This window comes from Equus przewalskii, chromosome 4, assembly GCF_037783145.1.
Source record: "Equus przewalskii isolate Varuska chromosome 4, EquPr2, whole genome shotgun sequence".
NCBI classification, from domain to species: domain Eukaryota; kingdom Metazoa; phylum Chordata; class Mammalia; order Perissodactyla; family Equidae; genus Equus; species Equus przewalskii.
Window position 1 is genome coordinate 69,857,597 of NC_091834.1, and position 23,187 is coordinate 69,880,783.

At 38.1% G+C, this 23,187-nt stretch overlaps 1 protein-coding gene across 7 annotated transcripts in view; it reads right to left on the bottom strand.

Moving 5' to 3' along the window:
- DOCK4 (dedicator of cytokinesis 4) overlaps positions 1-23,187 on the bottom strand; it is a 435,939-nt gene that overhangs the window by 96,751 nt on the left and 316,001 nt on the right. For all 7 annotated transcript variants that reach the window (XM_070617599.1, XM_070617602.1, XM_070617597.1 and 4 more), the window contains exons 24-26: positions 17,962-18,089; positions 15,342-15,476; positions 211-309 (exon numbers count right to left, since the gene is read on the bottom strand). In XM_070617599.1, the coding sequence (XP_070473700.1) occupies positions 211-309; positions 15,342-15,476; positions 17,962-18,089 (362 nt within the window). The remainder of the gene's footprint in view (positions 1-210; positions 310-15,341; positions 15,477-17,961; positions 18,090-23,187) is intronic.

Sequence of the window (23,187 nt, forward strand, 5' to 3'; positions counted from 1 at the left end):
AAAATAAGACTTAATTGCTTTGTCTGAGTAGTGGAAATCTTAAAGAGCCGAGAGAGATGAGCAGATCTGCGGATGAAGCTGAGAAAAAACAGCTTAGAATTTAATGGAAACAGGTAAAGTAATTGCCAAGAAGTTAACTGAATGATAATGAATTAGAACAAGAGAAGCTGAAAAGATATATTAAAGGAAATTTTTTAAAATGTTACTTACCCTTAGTTCTTCTTTTGTATTGAAACTATCAAGAAGCTGTTGATAATGTCTATCTGTCATTTGTCGTAATAGGGACAGGAGACAAGCAACAAACTCCCCCTAATTAAAAAAGAAGCAAGCATATTTTTTTAATAAGGACATAAAAGAACATGAGTAACTTACTTTGAACTGCCCTCAAATAGAAACTTGAAAAAACCACTATGATCCAAACTCACCCAGTGAAGTCTTTTTAATCTAATTAACCATAATATCACAGTCAAAATTTCTCCCTGTGATGATTACCATTTACTTGGTATACAAGCATTTTTTTAGAGTGGATTTTTTTAACTTGGGTGGAAGCTTTTCAGTACAGAACTAACTGCACACACTTCAAGGAGGTAAGGCAATGAGGCCCCCAACCATTTATTGAGCATTTACTACGCCCTCATTCATTATATCATTTGAACCTCTTATCAATGCTATGAGGTGGGGGGTATAATACTAATCTAAAGAAAGTAAAATATAGGTTCAGTGAGCTAAAAGATTTGCCCAAAGTCCCACTGCTAGAAAGTGACAGAGCTGTGTCAGAAAGCTGTAGGTCTTTCTGACTCCAAAACTCTTCCTCTAACTTCATGCTCCACTTTTTTTTTTTTTTAAAGATTTTATTTTTTCCTTTTTCTCCCCAAAGCCCCCCCGGTACATAGTTGTGTATTCTTCGTTGTGAGTTCTTCCAGTTGTGGCATGTGGGACGCTGCCTCAGCGTGGTCTGAGGAGCAGTGCCATGTCCGCGCCCAGGATTCGAACCAACGAAACACTGGGCCGCCTGCAGCGGAGCACGGGAACTTAACCACTCGGCCACGGGGCCAGCCCCGTTCATGCTCCATTTTTGAGTTCACATGATCTCCTCCAAATCATCAGCCTGTCTGCTGACTCACAGGGTGTAAAGAAAGCCATACATGCGCAGCGGTTAAGTTTGCACGTTCCACTTCTCAGCGGCCCGGGGTTTACCGGTTCGGATCCTGGGTGTGGACATGGCACCGCTTGGCAAAAGCCATGCCGTGGTAGGCATCCCATATATAAAGTAGAGGAAGGTGGGCATGGATGTTAACTCAGGGCCAGTCTTCCTCGGCAAAAGGAGGAGGATTGGCAGCAGGTAGCTCAGGGCTAATCTTCCTCAAAAAAAAGAAAATAAAAATAAAGCCATACATGGCATAATGGTTCTTTCAATCTCCTTTTAAAAACAGTTTAGGTTATTTGTGACCCTTTAGTGCTTAAGTGCTACCTGATTAACTCCTTAAAAGTCCACTTCTTAAAAATTAATAATGAAAAAGAAAAAAATACATAGCATCCATAGATGTGAAGACCTATAAAATTGCTGTCACTTGCATTTCTCAATGTACTTCTAATTTAAAATATTTATGTTTTCAATGCGACCTTTTGTGCTCAGCAAAGAATTTATCTGCTTTTAATTAGAGCAATAACATTTAAAACAATACAAACACAATAGGAGAAGCAATCAGTGGTAACTGTAAATTTATAGAAATGCAGTTTAATTGGGAATTGGTTTCTTTGCATTTATATGGCTCACATGTACAATTAGAGACTGAAAGCCCCCAGAAGTGGGATTTTCCAACAGAGGCAGCTAAGTCAGGACAGCCAAACGTATCACTACCATCTGCCAAAGGAGGCCTGAGGATGCTACTTAACGGCCATGTCGCGGTGATCAGAGATGCTGGCTGGCTCCTTCCAAGTGGATAATAATTTGTAACATGCAGATACAAAGAATAATTACCCCTACACAATTATTAGAGCAAATATTTAAGAAACTAACCAGTACAGGCTCACAGAAACATCCTCTAAACTCAACATAATACTTTGCTAGTGAACAAAGAAACTCTTGATACTTAACACAAAAAATGGAAAATTTAAGGGAACAATTATTAATATTTTAGTGTATGTGTGTGAGGAAACAACCCAAGGGTGGGAAAATAACTACCCAAAAGGACTGAGAAAACAGTATCTGGTGTTCACTCATGACTGGGAATGGCGCCTTTTCTCACCAGCCAGACTGGAAAAACCTCATGATTAACAGGGCATCAGTTAGACTACTAAAAAGATCTTTCCTGAGTAGCAGGCAAAATTACTCCTAGAATAAATGATGCTCTGAGCCTACCTAAGAAAGATCAACAGCAAGACCTGAAACAATCAAACAGCTCCCAAGAAAGTTAACCTTATTCCAGAGAGAGCTCAAAGATATTTTTAGGAATAAAAAATATTCACCTCCCAACAAGATAAAATTCACAATGAATAGCATTCAAAAAAAAGTTACCAGGAATACAAAGCAGCAGGAAAAAACAATGATGCAAATGAGGAGGAAAAAAAAATCAATCAACAGAAACAGACTCAGAAATGACACAGATATTAGAACTAGCAGTTAAGGACATTAAAACAGCTATTATTACTGTATTCTGTATATTCAGGAAGCAAGAGGAAAGATTTAATATGTTAATTAGAGACATGAATGATATCAAAAAGACCCAAATTGAACTTCTAGAGATGAAGACTATAATGTGGAAGATGAAAATTCACTGAATGGGACTAATGGCAGATTAGAAATTGCAGAAGAAAAGAATACTGAACTTTTGAGACAGAGTAATAGAAATTCTTCAGAATAAAACAAAGAGAGAAAAAACTAAAAAAAAAGGAAGGAAAAAAAGAAAAGTAAATACATCAATGAAATGTAGGACAACTTCACGTAGCAGAATACATACGTAATTGGAGACCTCGAAGAGGAGGAGGGGGCAGAAAAAGTAATTGAACACATAAGGGGAAAAAGTTTCAGATTTCTTGAAAACTATAAACCTATGTATCAAAGACTTCAAGAAACCCTAAGCACAAGAAAAACAACAACAACAAAAAATACACCAAGCTACATCATAATAAAATTGCTTATAGCCAGAGATGAAAACATCTTAACACCAGTTAGAGGGAAAAAACCCACATTATATATAGAGGAACAAAGATAAAGATGACAGATATCTCACTGCAAACAATACAAGCTAGCAGACAGTAAAGCAAAATCTTTAGAGTATTAAAAGAAAAAAACCCCACAACTATCAACCAAGAATTTGTTACCAGCAAAAATCTTTCAAAAATAAAGACTTTTCAAACATCTCAAAGCTTAAACAGTCTACTACTTCTATTCAACATTATACCGAAGATTCTAACCAATGCAATGAAGGAAGAACAAGAAAGAAAGAAATATAGATTGGAAAGGAATAAAAAAAAAAGCTGTCTTTATTCACAGACAACATATTTGTGTTCATAAAAACATGCTATGAAATTTACAGTGAGCTACAAGAAGTACTCAAGTGAGTTAATCAATGTCCCAGAATACCAGATCAATGCACAACAATCATTTTTACTTCTATATCCTAAAAATCAACAATCAGAAATGGAAATCTAAAATAATATAATTTATAATACCATTGAAATACCTGGTGATATAAATGAAATACTTAGTGATATAAATGACAAAAGATATGTCTGATCTGCACACTGAAAACTATAAAACATTGACGAGAGCAATTAAGGAAGACTTAAATAAATGGAGAGAGATACTATGTTCATGAATGGGGAGATTTGCTATTTTTAAGATGTCAATTCTCCTCAAATTGGTATGTAGATTCACTGCAATCTCAATCAATATCACAGCAGGGTTTTTGGGGGTAGAAAGTAACAAGCTGATTTTAACATTCATACGGAAATACAAAGGATCTGGAATAGTAAAAAGAACTTTGAAAAAAAAGAACAAAGTTCAAGGACTTATGTGACTTCAAGACTTATTAGAAAGCTATGGTAATTAAGATACTATGTTATTAGTATCCCCCCAAAAATAGATAAATAAAACAGAATTGTCAAAACCAGGAGCAACCCAAATGTCCACCAACAGGTGAATGAATAAACAAATTGTAGCATATCCATATAACAGAACACTATTCAGCATTAAAAAGGAATGAACTATTGATACACACATTGATGAAACTCAAATAATCATATTGAAGAAAACAAGTCAGATTGTCCCCCTCGCCAAAAAATGTCAACAACAATAACTTCCTGTATGATTCTATTCATATAAATTTCTAGAAAATGCAAACTTACCTGCTATAACACTAAGCAGGTCAGAGATTGCCTGGGGACGAGGTGGTATGAAGGGGCAAAAGGCAGAGAATAGAGATGAACACAAGGAAACTTTTGAGAGTGATGGACATGTTCATCATCCCGACTGCGGTGATGGTTCACAGTATACAAATTATGTCAAAATGTATCAAATTGTATACTATTAACTTCACTTTACAGCAAGATCTGTTAATGCTAAGATATTTATCCCAGGTTCCACAGCTAGAAAATGGTAAAGCTGGATGTGAACCTAGGTATCTCTGGCTCTTCTTCCTACTGCTCAGACTGATTTGACTTTACAGAGGAGACATATCTGAGTTTTGGGCTTATATTTCAAATATAAATAGGCATATAGGAATATGTCAGTTGATAACCAACGTCTGTACTTTTTAAACTCTCTATTATGTCTTGAGTTAAAAATGTAATCTAATTGGTAGAAATCTATTTAATTTCTCATCTCTTAGTTTTTCTACATCCTATCTACACTATCTCCACCACAGCTACCAGATTAATATTCCTAAATTTATTTCAACATACCATTCTGTGAATAGTGAAATACCTTGAAATTGGAAGAACGACATATTATTTATAATAATTTTAGTAATAAGAAAAATCATTCAAAAATGAATAGACTTTTATTAAGTCTTTGCAGTCAATGTACCTAGAAGAACATGTCTTTGAATTCAGGTTATTAACTATTTGTATCTGTCACATCTGGTCTAAGCCCATTGCAAACAACTTAACACCTTGACATCTAATCTTGGCACATTTACGACATGTTGTCAATCCCAACATCTACTCTATAATGTCATTTTATTTATTAATCTATTTAGGAACTCCAAGTACATTTAGTTAGCCCTGTTAAGAAGCCTAGATATCCAATATTTTACTGACATATTTTTCAGCCATAATGTAATTTTCTTTGTTTTTAAGAGATTTTAAGTGTCTATATAAAAAATCTAGACTCACAATCTGTTAAAAAGAATAAATACAAAACCATCGTTGGCCAAGATTCACTTAGTTTTGGTACTGGAAATTTTTACATACAAATCACCTTTGGAATTCTATATGCTTCTGTAGCTTGCATCCATTTTACGTATAGATTAAGTATAATGGGCATTTCTATCAATACCTGTGGATAAGAGTATTAGATGGCTACAACAAGAGTGTTCAAGAAACCTTATATTTTACATAAGCACAAAATTTTTCCAGAAATCTCTTTTTACAGAGTTCTGCATTCTTCTTCCTCCCCAACCACAAGCCCATAGTGCATGAAAACTTTGGATAAGCACACCAGACTTGTATCTTAGACATGGCCTATGCTGAGCTGAGTCATTTGCACTATAAATGGTGCTTAAAATAATTATGTGCAAAGAAAAGAAGCATTTATAAATTGTAAGGAACTCTGGAGTCCAATTACTTGAGGGTGTGAACAACACGGCCATATATGCTGCTTTATAAAATCTGCTTCCATGTACAATTAGATTTTTGAAAGGAATCGATTACAGTGATGCTTTTTTTTTTCCAGTGAGAGAGAGCATTTTAAAGTTCAAAGAACAGTTGTTAGAAGAACAAATAGTACAGTCCTTTCAAATAGTAAAAATAAGGCTGCTGTTATCTGGAATTATGATACAGGGGAAGCCAGTCCTCCTGTTGGCATTACTGGAAGGCAGGGTGACAGCCATGGCACCTTACAGAGAACTGGAACACTTCACCATGACATGCTGTGGGAAATGCTTCTACTCACAGCATGTTCACTTATTGTGGGCACATTTTCTGTAAAGACTGAAAAGTGCTCAGTGTAGGTCCGCCATGTCAAGACTCCCTATTCAGAGCGACGGTTCTATGTGAGAAAATGATGAAGATATTAGACAGGTCTTCAGTGCCCAGGGAGAAGTGACTTTGTGAATGACCACAGCATGCTTCTCACCATAAAATCAGTTATAAGGACAACAATCCAATTATCACTTCTGTAGTAATAAGAAGAATATTACTGTGACCGTTGTTGCTACCACAATTACTAATGGCTAAAATTTATTGATACTGTTTAAACACTTTTACAGATTTATGAAATCCTCACACTAACTTTGAGATAAGTACAATTATTTTCTCTATTTCAAAGACTAAGACACAGAAGCTTAGAGATCTTAGGTAATTTGCCCAAGAGCACGCAGCTAATCCCGGGCCAGAGGAGGATACAAACCAGGTCTGCCCGACTACTCACCAAAAAGTGTCTTAAAGTGTAAAATCAAAGGTGCCAAATAATTTAAGTGTGTCTTGCCTAGGAAATTTCATCCTACGCACCTTGAGAGAGTTTGTTTTTTCACCAGCAAGGGGCACAACATAGCTCCACGGGGGAAGGTCTATCTTTATGTGATTTTCCTAAAATTTAGAACCCTGGACAATTACCCTTCCTGCCCTACCCCCAACCCCATCCACAAACCTGATTCGATGACTTCTTCAAATCTCTTAGTTTGATTATTACATTGTGAAGACCTAAGGGCCATGCACAACCTAGAGAGATTTGACAGTGACAACCCTGCCTCTAGATACAAAGCAGTCTGAAAAAGTCTTTTAGCTTTTGACCTCAGGCGGTCTTTAACCATATCCAGTATTTGCGATGATTTTGTGTGCTGGGCTGTTATAATTTTAGAACCATGTTAGAACTGTATTGCCAGGAAGCAGTTAAAATGTTACCATTAAAACATAATGAAGGAGACTTTCTTGTGCTTTTGGGAAGCAGAAGAATGCATACTTTTCCCTATTCCTCCTACTAAGTACAACTAAAATCCCTCAATATTATACATAAAATAAACAGAGGAGGACTCTGAAAGGTGGAGAGGAGAGCAGCCTGGCTAGGGACCTGGGGACCTGAGGAAGGACACGGTGCAGAGTTCTCTGGGTTTTCTCTGTGCCGGGGCTATCCACACCTGGAGCTGAAGAAGCTGGGCACCTTGAAACACCAGCAACTGCAAACAAGACAAATTCTCAACAAAAGCCTACTCTCCTTGGCCAAAGGACAAGAAAAGGGAGAGTTTAACAAGGCAAAACATTTAGCAATAACTGTTCTACTCTAGCTGAACACCACAAAACACAGGCATTGCCTACACCTGCAAAGGCCAAGTGGGGAGCCCAGATGTCCACCCTCCCAAGGCTGTGACGAGACACCCCAACTTCCCTCTCCAGAGTGATGTGAGAGAAAGCCAAATATGGAGCAGGCACTTTCAGCCCACCAGTCAGTGTCAGTGAGGACAACGTGGGGAGACTGGACTTCTACCTCCGTCTGCTGGTAATGAGTTGGCACCATACCCCTTCCCCTGCCAAGTGGTGTCACATAAAGCCAGCTAAAACAGGTTTAAATAAGATCCAGAGTCTTATATTACAAAAATGTCCAGATTTCAATCAAACCCCACTTATTATACCAATAACCAGGAAGATCTCAAATTGAGTGAAAAAGACAATTAATAGATGTCAACATGAGATGATAAAGATGTTAGAATGATCTGACACAACTTATACAAAAATTAACTCACAATGGTTCATGGACTTAAATGTAAAATAAAAAACTATAATACTTTCAGGAAAAAAACTAGGAGATAACCTTCAGGGTACAGAGCTAGACAAAAGAGTTCTTAGACTTGACATCAAAAGTATGATCCATAAAAGGAAAAGATGATAAATTGAATTTCATCAGAATTAAAACCTTTGCTCTGCAAAAGACTGTTAATAGGATAAAAAACAAACTACAGAGTGGGAGAAAATACTTGTAAACTGCATATTCAAGAAAAGACTAGTATCTAGAACATGTAAAGAACTTTCAAAACTCAATAGCAAAAAGTAATTCAACTAGAAAGTAATAAAAAGACATGAAGAGACATTCCACTGAAGAGGATACAGATGCAACTAAGAATGTGAAAAGATGTTCAGCATCATTAGCCAGTAGAGAAATGTACATCGAAACAACAATAAGATATCACTAAATAACTATGGGAATTGTCCCCTCCCTACACCCCCCCCCAAAGAGTGACAACACCAAATGCTGATGAAAATATTGAGAAATTGGATCATTCATATATTGTATATAATATAAATATATGGAAAGAATGTAAAATGGTAAAGCCACTATGGGAAAAAGTTTGCCAGTTTCTTAAAAAACTAAACATGCAACTACCCTAAGATCCAACAAGTATACTCCTAGGAATTTACCCCAGAGAAATGAAGACTTATGCCTACATAAAAACCTGTACACACATGTTTATAGCAACTTTGTTAGCAATAGCCAAAATCCAGAAACAACCCAGATGCCCTTCAATGGGTGAATGTTTAAAGACACTGTGGTACATCCATACCATGGAAATTACTGAGCAATAAAAAGGAACAAACTATTGATTCCACTTATATAACATTTTTGAAATGACGAAATTATAGAAATGGAGAACAGATTTATGGTTGCCAGGGGTTAAGGCGATGGGAGGGAATGGCTATAAAAGGACATGAAGGATGCTTAGGGTGATGGAAACACTCTCTCTCTTGACTGCATTAACGTCAATATCCCAGTTGTGACATTGTACTACAGCTCTGCACAAGGAGTTCTGTAAGATGTCACCATTGGGGAAACTGGGTAAAAGGCACAGGGATATCTCTGTGTTATTTTTTTTTTCCCATTTTTTTTTATTGAGTTATTGATAGGTTACAATCTTGTGAAATTTCAATTGTACATTAATGTTTGTCAGTCATGTTGTAGGTGCACCACTTCACCCTTTGTGCCCACCCCCCACCCCACCTTTCCCCTGGTATCCACTAAACTGTTCTTGGTCCATAGTTTTAAATTCCTCATATGAGTGGAGTCATACACAGATTACCTTTCTCTTGCTGGCTTATTTCACTTAACATAATTTTCTCAAGGTCCATCCATATTATTGCAAATGGAATGATTTCGTTCTGTTTTGCAGCTGAGTAGTATTCCATTGTATATATGTACCACATCTTCTTTATCCATTCGTCGGTTGATGGGCACTTAGGTTGCTTCCACGTCTTGGCTATTGTAAACAGTGCTGCAATAAACACTGGGGTGCACAGGACTTTTGGGATTGCTGACTTCAGGCTCTTTGGATAAATACCCAGTAGTGGGATGGCTGGATCGTATGGTAGTTCTATTTTTAGTTTTTTGAGGAATCTCCATACTGTTTTCCATAGTGGCTGCACCAGTTTGCATTCCCACCAGCAGTGTATGAGGGTTCCTTTTTCTCCGCAACCTCTCCAACATTTGTTGCTATTAGTTTTAGATATTTTTGTCATTCTAACGGGTGTAAGGTGATATCTTAGTGTAGTTTTGATTTATTTGCATTTCCCTGATGATCAGCGATGACGAGCATCTTTTCATGTGCCTATTGGCCATCAGTATATCTTCTTTGGAGAAATGTCTGTTCATGTCTCCAGCCCATTTTTTGATTGGGTTGTTTGATGTTTTGTGATTGAGTTGTGAGAGTTCTTTATATACTAAGGATATTAAGCCTTTGTCAGATATATGACTTGCAAATATTTTTTCCCAGTTAGTGGGTTGTTTTTTTGTTTCAATCCTGTTTTCATTTGCCTTGAAGAAGCTCTTTAATCTGATGAGGTCCCATTTGTTTATTCTTTCTATTGCTTCCCTTCTCTGACAAGGCATGGTGTCCGAAAAGATCCTTTTAATACTGATGTCAAAGAGTGTACTGCCTACGTTTTCTTCCAGAAGCCTTATGGTTTCAGGTCTCACCTTTAGGTCTTTAATCCATTTTGAGTTTATTTTGGTGAATGGTGAAAAAGAATGGTTAATTTTCATTCTTTTACATGTGGCTTTCCAGTTTTCCCAGCACCATTTGTTGAAAAGACTTGCTTTTCTCCATTGTATGCCCTCAGCTCCTTTGTCAAAGATAAGCTGTCCATAGATGTGTGGTTTTATTTCTGGGCTTTCAATTTTGTTCCATTGATCTGTGCACCTGTTTTTGTACCAGTACCATGCTGTTTTGATTACTGTAGCTTTGTAGTATGTTTTGAAGTCACGGATTGTGATGCCTCCCGTTTTGTTCTTTATTCTCAGGATTGCTTTAGCAATTCGGGGTCTTTTGTTGCCCCATATGAATTTTAGGATTTTTTGTTCTAATTCTGTAAAGAATGTCATTGGGATCCTGATTGGGATGGCGTTGAATCTGTAGGTTGCTTTAGGTAGAATAGACATTTTAACTATGTTTATTCTTCCAATCCATGTACATGGAATGTCTTTCCATCTCCTTATGTTGTCATCCAATTCTCTCAGAAAGGCCTTGTAATTTTCATTATATAAGTCCTTCACTTCCTTAGTTAAATTTACCCCAAGGTATTTTATTCTTTTCGTTGCGATTGTGAATGGTATTGTATTCTTGAGTTCTTTTTCTGTTGGTTCATTACTGGAGTATAGAAATGCTACTGATTTATGCAAATTGATTTTATACCCTGCAACTTTGCTGTAGTTGTTGATTACTTCTAACAGTTTTCCAATGGATTCTTTGGGGTTTTCTATATATAAGATCATGTCGTCTGCAAACAGCGAGAGTTTCACTTCTTCCCTCCCTATTTGGATTCCTTTTATTCCTTTTTCTTGCCTGATTGCTCTGGCCAGGACCTCCAGTACTATGTTAAATAAGAGTGGTGATAGAGGGCATCCTTGTCTTGTTCCTGTTTTCAGGGGGATGGGGTTCAGTTTTTGCCCATTGAGTATGATGTTGGCTATGGGTTTGTCATATATGGCCTTTATTATGTTGAAGTAGTTTCCTTCTATGCCCATTTTGTTCAGAGTTTTTATCATAAATGGCTGTTGGATCTTGTCAAATGCCTTCTCTGCATCTATTGAGATGATCATGTGGTTTTTATTCCTCAGTTTGTTGATGTGGTGTATCACGTTGATTGATTTGCGGATGTTGAACCATCCCTGTGTCCCTGGTATGAATCCCACCTGATCCTGATGTATGATTCTTTTGATGAATTGCTGAATTCCGGTTGCCAAAATTTTGTTTAGAATTTTTGTATCTATGTTCATCAGTGATATTGGCCTGTAGTTCTCTTTTTCCGTGGTGTCCTTGTCAGGTTTTGGTATCAGCGTGATGTTGGCCTCATAGAATGTGTTAGGAAGTGTTCCATCTTCCCTAATTTTTTGGAATAGCTTGAAAAGGATAGGTATTAAATCCTCTCTGAAAGTTTGGTAGAATTCCCCCAGGAAAGCCATCTGGTCCTGGGGTTTTATTCTTTGGGATGCTTTTGATTGCTGTTTCAATCTCTTTCCTTGTGATTGGTCTGTTCAAATTGTCTGCCTCTTCTTGAGTGAGTGGGAGATTGTAGGAGTCCAGGAATTTATCCATTTCCTCTAGGTTATCCATTCTGTTGGCATATAGTTTTTTGTAGTATTCTCTTATAATCTGTTGTATTTCTGCAGAGTCTGTTGTTATTTCTCCTCGCTCATTTCTGATTTTGTTTATTTGAGCTTTCTCCCTTTTTTTCTTTGTAAGTCTGGCTAGTGGTTTGTCAATTTTATTTATCTTCTCAAAAAACCAGCTCTTTGTCTCATTGATCCTTTCTACTGCCTTTTTCGTTTCAATAGTATTTATTTCTGCTCTGATTTTTATTATTTCTCTCCTTCTGCTGACTTTGGGCTTCATTTGTTCTTTTTTCTCTGTTCAGTTAGGTGTGCTTTAAGGTTGCTTATTTGGGATTTTTCTTGTTTGTTAAGATGTGCCTGTATTGCGATGAATTTTCCTCTTAATACAGCTTTTGCTGTATCCCATATGAGTTGGTATGGCATGCTATCATTTTTATTTTTTTATTTCTTCTTTAATTTCTTCAATGATCCATTGCTTGTTCAGTAGTGTGTTGTTTAGTCTCCACATCTTTGTGCCTTTCTCAGTTTTTTTCTTGTAATTAATTTCTAGCCTTATAGCACTATGATCTGAGAAGATGCTTGTTATTATTTCAATTTTTTTAAATTTGTAGAGGCTTGCCTTGTTTCCCAACATATGGTGTATCCTAGAGAATGTTCCATGTGCACTTGAGAAGAATGTGTATTCAGCTCCTTCAGGGTGGAGTGATCTATATATGTCTATTAAGTCCAATTATTTTAGTTTTTCATTCAGCTCCACTATTTCCTTGTTGATTTTCTGTCTGGATGATCTGTCCATTGATGTGAGTGGGGTGTTGAGGTCCCCTACTATTATTGTGTTGTTTTTAACATCTTCCTTCAGGTCTGTTAATAGTTGCTTTATGAATCTTGGAGCTCCTGTGCTGGGTGCATAGATATTTATAAGCGTTATTTCTTCTTGATGAAGTTTCCCTTTGATCATTATATATTGTCCCTCTGTGTCTCTCTTTACCTGTCTTATTTTGAAATCCACTTGGTCTGATATGAGAATTGCAACACCTGCCTTTTTTTCCTTGCTATTTGCTTGAAGTATTGTCCTCCACCCCTTCACCCTGAGTCTGTGTTTGTCCTTGGAGCTGAAGTGTGTTTCCTGGAGGCAACAAATTGTTGGATCTTGTTCTTTAATCCATTTTGCCACTCTGTGTCTTTTTATTGGAGAGTTCAATCCGTTCACATTGAGAGTGATTATTGATGCATATGGACTTAATGCTGTCAATCTGTCGCTCATTATCTTGTTTTCCTGAGTTTCTTTTCCTGTGTGCTTTAGACTACCCATTTAATACTGCAATTTCTTATGCTGGGTTTCTTAGATTTTTCCTTATCTATGATTTGTGACTCTGTTCTGTACTTTATTTTAGTGTCTACCTTGAAGTTTGTATTTAGAATCTCGTGTATAATATAGTCTATTCTCTGGTGGTCTCTTTCTTACTCGACCAATACTGATTTAGACCCTTTGCTCTTCCCCTCCTAAATAATTATTTTCATTTTTTATTCCAACTCGTCTTATGAATTTGTAGTTAGAGTGATAAGATCGTCCTTGCTTTGGTAGTTTCCTTACCTTTACCCTAATGCTATAGTTGAATATTTGCTATCCTGTTCTGGTTCTATCCATCGGTCTCCCTAGTCTGTGGATTGTGTCCCCTTTCTCCCTTTTTTCTTTTTTCAAGTATGAGAGCCTTCTTGAGGATTTCTTGTAATGGAGGGCTTTTAGTTACAAATTCCCTTAACTTTTGTTTGTCTGGAAAAGATTTAATTTCTCCCTCATATCTGAAGGAAATTCTGGCTGGATAGAGTATTCTTGGCTGAAGGTTTTTATCCTTTAAAGCTTTGAATATATCACTCCATTCTCTCCTAGCTTGTAGGGTTTCTGTAGAGAAATCCGCTGACAGTCTGATAGGGGCTCCTTTATAGGTTATTCTCTTTTTTTTTTCTTACTTCCCTGAGTATTCTTTCCTTATCATTCCTATATGCCAACTTTACTATCATGTGCCGTGCGGTGGGTCTTTTTACATTGACAAATCTAGGAGATCTAAAACCCTCCTCTACACACATTTCTCCGTTGATCCCTAGATTTGGGAAATTCTCTTCAATAATTTCATTAAGCACACTTTCTGCTCCATTTTCCTTTTCCATATTCTCAGGAATTCCTATGATCCTTATGTTCTTACTCCTCATTGAATCCATTATCTCTCTGAGATTTTCCTCATTTTTTTTAATTCTTAGTTCTCTTTCTTCCTCTGTCTGGCGCCATTCAGCCTGTCTGTCCTCGATTATGCTGATTTGCTCGTCCAGGTTGTCTACACGGGCATTCAGGGAATCCGTATTCTGTTTTATCTGGTCCATTGTGTTTTTCATCTCAAGTAATTCTGTTTGATTCTTCTTTATGATTTCAATCTCTTTTGTGAAGTAACTCCAGAACTCGGCTTGTTTCTCTATCTTTCTCTCTACCTCATTGAGTTTTTTGATTATAGCTGCTCTGAATTCATTATCACTTAGTTTACCTAATTCCAAGTCCTCAGGACTTAATTCTGTGTTTTTATTGTTTTCCTTCTGGTCTGGGGCTTTTATAAATTGCTGGATGGTAGAGGAGCGGTTTTTCCGCATGGTGGTAGAATTCAGTTGCAGTTACAGCCTGTCGCCACTAGATGGGGGTCGAGAGCGGCATGTTAGCTCTCCGCCTTCGGGGCAAGATGGCTGCGCCCACTGGCTTTGCTGTGGGGGAGGGGATTTTACTCACACGCGCTGGTCTGGGTTCAGATCAGTTCTGTTCTCTGGTCTCCCAAGGCCCTTGATTTATAGGGTCCCCGCGGATGGAAGCTTCCCCCCGTCAGTGGGTCTCCACTGAATCAGCGGCAGGAGTCCTGGATGATCCCCCGGTCGCACGGCCCCTCCCCCGCTCCTTCCCGACCTGCGCAGCAGCGCTCGCAGACTCTAGGGGAGGGAGCGATGTTCTCTCCTACCATTCCAGTGCCTCCAAAGGGGTAAAGCTAGGGTTATGATCTCCGCCTTCTTGGTATAGTAGGTCTCTAACGAGCTGGCATTATGTTTATTCTCTGAAATTCAGTTCTTCCAATCTTGTTGTATTTTGGAGGGGAGAGTATCCGGGGTCAGCTCACTCCGCCATTTTGCTCCACCCCTCTCCAGAAGTGATCTCTGTGTTATTTCTTACAACTGCATGTGACTGTTCTCCATTTTACTCTTCTCACTTCCTCAGGCAATTCAATGGATGAAAAGAGGTTGAAAAGTTATCAAGATGACTGGGGATACAGAATCATGGGTTCATTTAAAGGGGGCAAAATAAGAGCTAATATCAAATTAGACTTTCTGAAAGTAAAAATGTCCTAATCCAAGGTCTTTTAACAAAGATACTTCTTCTCCTCCTTTCCTAGCAAAATGAAGGTTACCTAATTTATATTTGAGATGCATACAGGCCATTCTCCCAAGACCAGATTTCCTAGATTCTTACAGCAAGTCACCCTTAAAGTGACAGAAGCTTTAACAAGTGCAACTAGGCTCTATTTCATGTGTCATTGCTTTATGATCTTACAGTGACATCCTGGAACTGGAGCCGCATTGAGGAGCCAGATGGCTGAGGTCGACTGGTGATCTCCAATATGGTTCTCAGCAGGATGTCCAGCAGGCTGGCCACTATCACATCTATTTCCTCCAATACTGATTTTTCCTTAAGAGAAAAAAATAATGTGTTCAGGAAATTGTGACTTAGTATGTATATTAATCCTTCTTTAATGGAAAAGGAGACAAAGCACATTTCCAAATATACATTCAACAAGTTAGAGAACTCAAGAGCTTGACAGACCTGGACGTCATTTAAGTCATCTATGTAAATGACCTTTTATAGAAAACAAAGGCATGAGAAGTTAACAGCTTACCCAAGAGTACACAACTTGGCAGTGCAGTGGATACCTGAGATACAAATAAAAAGGTCGGGTGAGGGGCTGGTCTGTGGCATAGTGGTTAAGTTTGATGCGCTCCACTTCAGTGACCTGGGTTCGTGGGTTCAGATCCCAGGCTTGGATCTACAGCACTCATCAGCCATGCTGTGGCAGTGACTCATATATAAAGTGGAGGAAGATTGGCACAGATGTTAGGTCAGGGCTAATCTTTTTCAAGCCAAAAAAAAAAAAAAAAGAGGAAGACTGGCAACAGATGTTAGCTCAAGGTGAATTTTCCTTAGCAAAAAAAAAAAAAAAAAAATGTCAGGTGATGCCCTAGAAAGCATACCAGACTAATTCAGAGCATCAGCTATGTCACTAACACAGCATGTGACCATGGCAAGTCAGTTTGCCTTTCTGTGCCTGATTCCTCACTGAAAGTCCCTCTTGGTTCTAAAAGTCTATGAGATATTTTTCTATTTTAGGTTGTGTTTACATTTATTCTTCTCATCACTGGTGTTGCAGGAGTCATTTCCAAAGCTCTATTTTAAGTGCTAATGCCTATTCCTATAAAAACGAATTTTAAAAAATCATACATGTGAAGATTAGCAAATAGCATTCAGTCTAGGTGAGTATCATTAGCTACAGACTGGATCTAATATCAGTGGTCATGGTGGGGACCACTTTCCTGAAGCAAAATTAATACTAACCCAGACCCCAGGACTTGAGAGAGCAACCCGAATTGCTCTGCAATGACTGTATGTCGTGGATTTGAGTTCTTATTCTATCTGCACCAGACGAAATGCTAGCTACAAATGCTCCCTACCAAGGAGAGTGCCTTTGCAAAGAAACCTTCCAGAAAGAGTAAGTGTGAAAGAGCTTTTTGGCTAGAATTTTATGATAAACTTTCTTGCAAGAAAAATACCAAGGTTTTTCCCCCAGAGAAGAGTTTCTGCTCTGATTTCCTTATCAGATAAGTCCAAAAATTGACTGCAACTTCCAAACTGAAATAGAAATAAAAAAAAAATATCACCTCCACTACCACCTGAAGTTTTCAGTTTTCTGCAGCGACTTTCTAACTTACTTTTTACTCTTAGCAATTAAGAGTTTGCAAAACCATTCTAACTAGGCATGGCATAGCCATGCTTTACTGATCTGTGTGGAGACAGTTTTAAAGCAGAACTAATGTCCTCCACTGTCACCACTCTTCTCCCCAGTCCCAGATTGCCCTTGGGGCCTGGGATCATTGGGGTGCGTAAAACTCAATCATCCCTCACCGTGCTGGTCTCTATTATTATACTTACAGACACAGAGCTCCTGGCCTTTTTCTCTCAAGTGCCAACTCTGTTCCCACAGGACTGGGGCCCGATCTCCACCACTCCCACTAGGGTCCCACGCCAGCTGACTGCTGAGCTCTTTATAAGCTGATCATAAGTAAGAGTGACAAAAATGGGGAAAATGCAGCATAGTAATAACAGGGAGGTAGAGAAGCAGGAGTCTCTGTACTCACTGGCCAACCCTGCTTTGCAAAAGTTGTTACAGATGAGTATAATGCTTAATTAACAGGTGCCGATTGACAGAATTGGAATAGGACATCCTTCATAGGGGGATTTCACATCAGATGAAACCTGAGCCATGACCTGAGCCATGAATACTCTTGAGCTTCCCCCATTTATAAGCAAGCATGTGATTTTTCTCTATTTGCACTGCATCCTCTAACGCAATTGCATTGCATCAAGAGTCAGGAACACCAACAGAAATTCGCAAAGCCACAACCATTTAGTGATTACCGTTGGGGCCCAATAATGGTTGTAGTGCAAGATACCCCCAGGCTCCTGGGACTTTCCTCTGCTTCCGCAATGTCCACAGGACCAGGCCCAAGGGCAATGGCCAAGTTCTGAGCATCATCATGCAGGCTTTCACAGAATGGGCCAGAAAAGACTTCACTGTGCAAGTAGAAATTTATTCCTGCCACAGAGCATTCATCAAGATTAAAGACACATGTGGGAGGCTTTGAGATTTCTAATTTTTCTCCCTGAGTATTCAGTTCTTTCTTGAAATATAAGTTTAGGAAACCCAGGTTATTTGGGGTTACAGCAATCCCACAGGTTAAAAAAATTCTTTCAGAGGAAAAGCATCAAGTCCAAACCAGCTGGAAATAAAAGTGAGAACCTCAGAGGGTTACTCTTTAGCTGGTTTCTTTGAAGACTTTTAACACTTTATTTCCAGAAGACATTTGATGGGAACTACATACTGTGATCTGTATTTACTTACTGAACTATTTTTCTTGATGAGACAGAATACGTTGCTAAGGATACGCGCGCACACGATCAGGTCCTTCTGTTCTTGCAAGTGCATGTGGAGGTGATGTAACACGACAGGCAGGAGAATGTACCTGGAATCTGAAGAGAGAAGAAGCATTAGTGTAACATCTGTAGTCCCACGCAAACCTCGTGCAAATCCTTATCTACTCTTTGATTTTAATTGTCAAATTATTAACATATGTGGTTGAAAAGGTACTAGTTCTACAAGGTTGATATTGAAAAACAGTAGCTCCTTTCCCCAACCTGTGATTCCTGCACTCAAGAGGCCTTTGACTCTTTTATGGAAATAGGCTTATTTTTTAATTGCTTATCTCTAAATATCTAAATGGTACGCTTCGCTTGTTGTTCCCTAGTTTTTCATTGAGATTGATTATCTACTGACTTCCTACTATAGCAGATGAGACTTTAGTTTTTTTGCCCCTTTTTCTTCTCCCTAGCCTCTCAAAAGCAGTTATATTACAATTTCTGGCTAAATTAACATTTTGCATTTGCTGCCGTTCTGAAATCCAACCCTTTGTCCATGACAGGATTTGTTTTGTTTTATTTTTGCTTTTCTCTCTCTGAAAGCTTTCAGGAAATTATTCCTGCTAATTCGAAATTTCATAAGTATAAGTGCCTTGACTTGGCTCTTTACATCTATAAAGCCATGTCCTTTACTTCTGGGGACTTGCCTTGAAGTATTTCTAGGATTATTTCCTTCCCACTATTTTTTCTGTCCTCTGTCTGGAACTTTGACTACATTCATGTCATGAATCTCTTAAACGTTTATCTTCTACGTTTCTTGAACATTTTTTCATCTTTTTGTCCAACTTTCTGGGCAATTTCCTTACTTTATTTTCCAACCCTTCTATTCAATTTTCATATTTATGCAATCCTATATTTAATCTACACGAGTTCTTTCTTACTTCTAAGGCCAGTATCATGGCTGTGCAACCCATGTGGTCACACAGGTCTCTGTGCTCAGGAAAGCCCCATGCTTGGTTTAACGCTCTGCTGCACCATCACGTAATTCCTAATAATTTTCAAACAAGATGTTTTGCATTTTCATTATGCAGCCATTCCTCTTTATTTCTCTAGATGATCTCTTTTTATAGTTTCCCATTCTTGTTTCATGAATGCACTATCTTTCTGGGGCAAACAGAGATATTTTTTGACTTTTTCTTCATCCTGAATTATCTTTTTCTTTCAAGTTCTTTTTTTGTTTCTTCATTTTGGCCTCTGCCTTTCGCATTAGAGATTTTTCTCCAGAACCTGGTGATCTTTTGCTGTCCATTCATCCTTACAAGTGAGGTACTAAAATGCTAAGAGGAAAAAAAACACTGTGTGTCTGGGCAAGCTGTGGACTGGTGAAGCTTCGCCGAAGGGAGGGGAGGCAACCAGATGTTTTCATCAGGGGACCCCCAAATTTCAGAATCTGAAATGTCTTCTCGTGGGCTGCTCAGTTTCTCTAGAGAGGAATCTGCAATCTCCTCTCTGGGGAGCATGAACCCATTATCTTTTTGTAATTTGAAATCAAGAAAGGAAGAGGTTTAGTTGTGAGGCCCTGTTTATAGTGTGAAACCTCATCCCCAAATTTAGCAGTGTCTGATTCTTCTCAATCCAGGCATGTCTCATTCACTTTCTCTCGAGAGTAAATTTTCCATTTTCTTGCTAAAATAGAGGTGGGGATTGAGGCAGGGTGCTAACTGTTCCTTCTAAAGATTTTTTTAACCAATTTCCCTACTTCTAGCACTCTTAATCTTTAGAGATATCTGGTATTTTCAATTCCTGATCCTTTCTGAAACCGCCCTGAGTTGTCTGTGGTTCTGCAGTGTAAACTAGTTTGTCTCTTGGCTCCACCCCAGCTCCACACACCTGTCCATGGGTCAGCCTTCTCTTGTCTGCGGGCAGTTGCCACTCATCTTTATAAAAATTGTTGACATCTCTTAAATGTTGTCATCTTCTCTATCATTCTCCTAAACTTGTGAGATTACACACCTTTAAAAAATCCCTTTACTAACTATAGATACAAAAACCTTTTTTCAAAACTTTAGCAAATAAATTCCACCAATATATAAAGTATGTATTATTTCAGGACCAGATGAGCTTCACCCTAAAAGCAAGGTTTATTTAATATCTGAAAATCGTATTTGTATACTGTCATCAGGAAGGAAAAATAAATACAGTCGATTCTTGTTATTCATGGTAGTTAAGTTCTAAAAAGTCACTGGGAACAATGAAACAGCAAAAATTGAATCATTTCTCTTAGAGGAAATATATATATACCTGTACAATCTTACATAGATTATAATCTGAAATCCTTTAAACAACTCACTCAAGCAGATTCTCTTTTGTTTATTTTACAAAAGAGAAAACGAGGATCAGAAGTGTTAAGTGACTCGCCTGAGGCTACCCCACAAACAGGGCCCAGAGATGGGATTCAAACTCTGTCAACAGGTCCCAGAGCTGGAGCTTCTTGCACGGCACTGCCCCCTGCTGCCTCCAGCCTCTGGTCACCTCCATATGAGAGTGGAAATGAAGGCAGAGCACCGCCTTGTTCGACCTCAGCTAGGAATGTGTGCATCTTGCAACTCAAATTTTTTGCCACTCTGTGCATGTCCAGAAATGAACATGAAAGTGTCACAAATATTGATTTTGAGGTTACAAGTAAATTTTCACAAGTAAGTGAATCCATCAGTAATGAATTGTGACTGTATATGTATCAATCCTCCATTAACTGGGAGTCTTACATGGATCCCGAACTTGCCATTAAATAAGTATTTGAAATAGTAAGGTGATAAGTAACCTAAAAATTGACTTATTCAGTATATATTTCAATCTTTTGAAAACAAAATAGAAGGTATGCTTGTTGTCTTGAGTGTTTATTTTTCAACAGGATGTCTCAAGCACAAAATTATTATTTATTATAGGTCCATAATGATCATATCATTTATGGGTGTGCCCCCTTGCAAATGCCCAACTTCTTTCCCTGTTGTGCTCGGTTTTCTAAAAGATGTCATCTGTAAACAATTCAGATAGATTATTCTTGGTTTATAAAAACCCATGTGTCTTATAAATAGTTTGCATAAATTATAATTCCACTTGACTCGTTAAAAAAAAAAGGACAGCCTAAAGAACTCTATACCTATTAAAGAAATCAAATTTGTTAAGAACCTACAAGGAAAATTTCAGGCCCAGATGGCTTCTATGAATTCTATGATGCATTTATGGGAGAAGTCATATCAAATCTACACAAATCCTCCCAGAAAACAGGACAGGGAACCCAACTGACTTGTTTTATGGGGCCAGCATTATTGATGCCAAAATTAGCCAAGATGTTACAAGAAAACTACAGATTGATATCTCTCATCAACATAGATGCAAAAAGCCTTATAAAATTTTAGCAAAATAAATATATTTTACATATAGATATTATATATATATCTATATATAAATATAAAACACTATGATTAAATAAATTTGTCCTGGGAATACAAGGTTGGTTTAACATTTGAAAGTTAATCAATCAACGTAATTCACCATATTAGCAGAAGATCTAGAAAAAACATGCAAAATTCAGTATTCATTCATGATAAAACTGTCAGAAAGGTAAGAATAGATGGCAATTTCCTCAAATTGATAAGAGACATTAATGAAAGGCCTACTTTTAGCTATCATAATAGTGAAAGATTGAATGCTTTCTCCTTAGGATCAAAAATAAGGCAAGGATGGCCAATTTCATCTACTCAATTCAACACTGTACTGGATTTCTAGCCAGTGTAATAAGGTATATCCATAGGTAACAGAATATCTGATTCTGTATCCTGATAAAAGCTGTAAGGAATGCAAAGTATTCACAACAGGGAAAGTGCCTTTATCAGTGTTTGATTTATCTCATTGTTTTCTTGACTTCTTTATGAGTGTGGTTTGGAGTTTCATATTTCGTTTAATGCCTGCCACTGGGCTACCAACACAAGGAGGTCTGGCTTTGGGTTTACCATCAAAACAACCCATGTAAGGAACAGGCATTTTTCACTTTAAGAAAACGAACACAAAGTATTAAAATCCACACTCGTGAAATAATCCATCTCAGGCTTAAACATAAGACTGACCAGGGAACTTAAATACTTATTTATAAACCAATTACTTGACAAAAAGAACCAAGAAAAAGAAACTGAAAGCTTAAATGACAGGAGTCCCTGCCTGGCGATGTTTAATTAGGAAGGAAGATAAAGCTTATCTGATATGTTCCTGGAATCAGTGGGATCTGATTTCTAAAAATTCAATTTGCAACCAACTGTGAAGAAAATATCTACTGCAAAAAAGTAAGTAAGGGAAACAATTCGAGTGTGGTGTGTATAAGAAGAAATACATGACTATCCCATTTACTTTTTCTCCATTACTAGGGCAATGTCAGCCAATGCAAATGAGAGAATCGGGGTAAATGCCAAACAAGCTGACTGGTTAAAATGCTAATTTTTACCTTTAAAAGAAAACACCTGAATTCATCAAGCAGGCCCAAAGAAAAAAGAAAACCCATAGTTAAACGAACACTAACTTTCCATACACTTAACAGTAGAATCTGTTATGCAGGTTCTGCCCTTGAAAGGGTCAATACACTTATGTTCCATATCTCAGGCAAAGCTCATGGCATTGTGCGTCTTGTTGAGTGTATAAAGGAGAGGCTCTCATTTACTTTTTGTTTTGCCTGTACACACTTGTGTGGATAAAGCCAGTTTCCATTAGTAATTCCCAATGGATGTGGGGCTAGGAAGGGGGAGAGGCAGCTAAGAAATGCTGGTAGATTTCCTCCTTGAGGTTAATCTTGAGGCAAGTCACAAACTCACCTTTTGCCTCCTCTATCAACAAAGCTTTAGACTAGGATCCTTGAAGTTAGCTTCTGTCCACAAGGGAGCGAGTCTGTGCGTCCTGTGGTAGGACACAGGGTTGCCAGCACTCTCCACAAACTAGGCCTCAGCGTGGGCTGGACATCAGCGGGATGCCCAAGCAGCTGCTCTGTGGCAGCCCCAGGATGGGGAGATTGTACACTAGGTGGGCGGGGTCAGGTTGTGGCACAGCTTTGCATGTAGAAGAGCTGCTGGCTGCACAGAAGCACCAGAATGGCAGAAAACCTGAAATCAAAGCTGGGCTGGGCCTTTGTGATCAAAGCCACCAGGCACTGAACTGCCAGTATCAC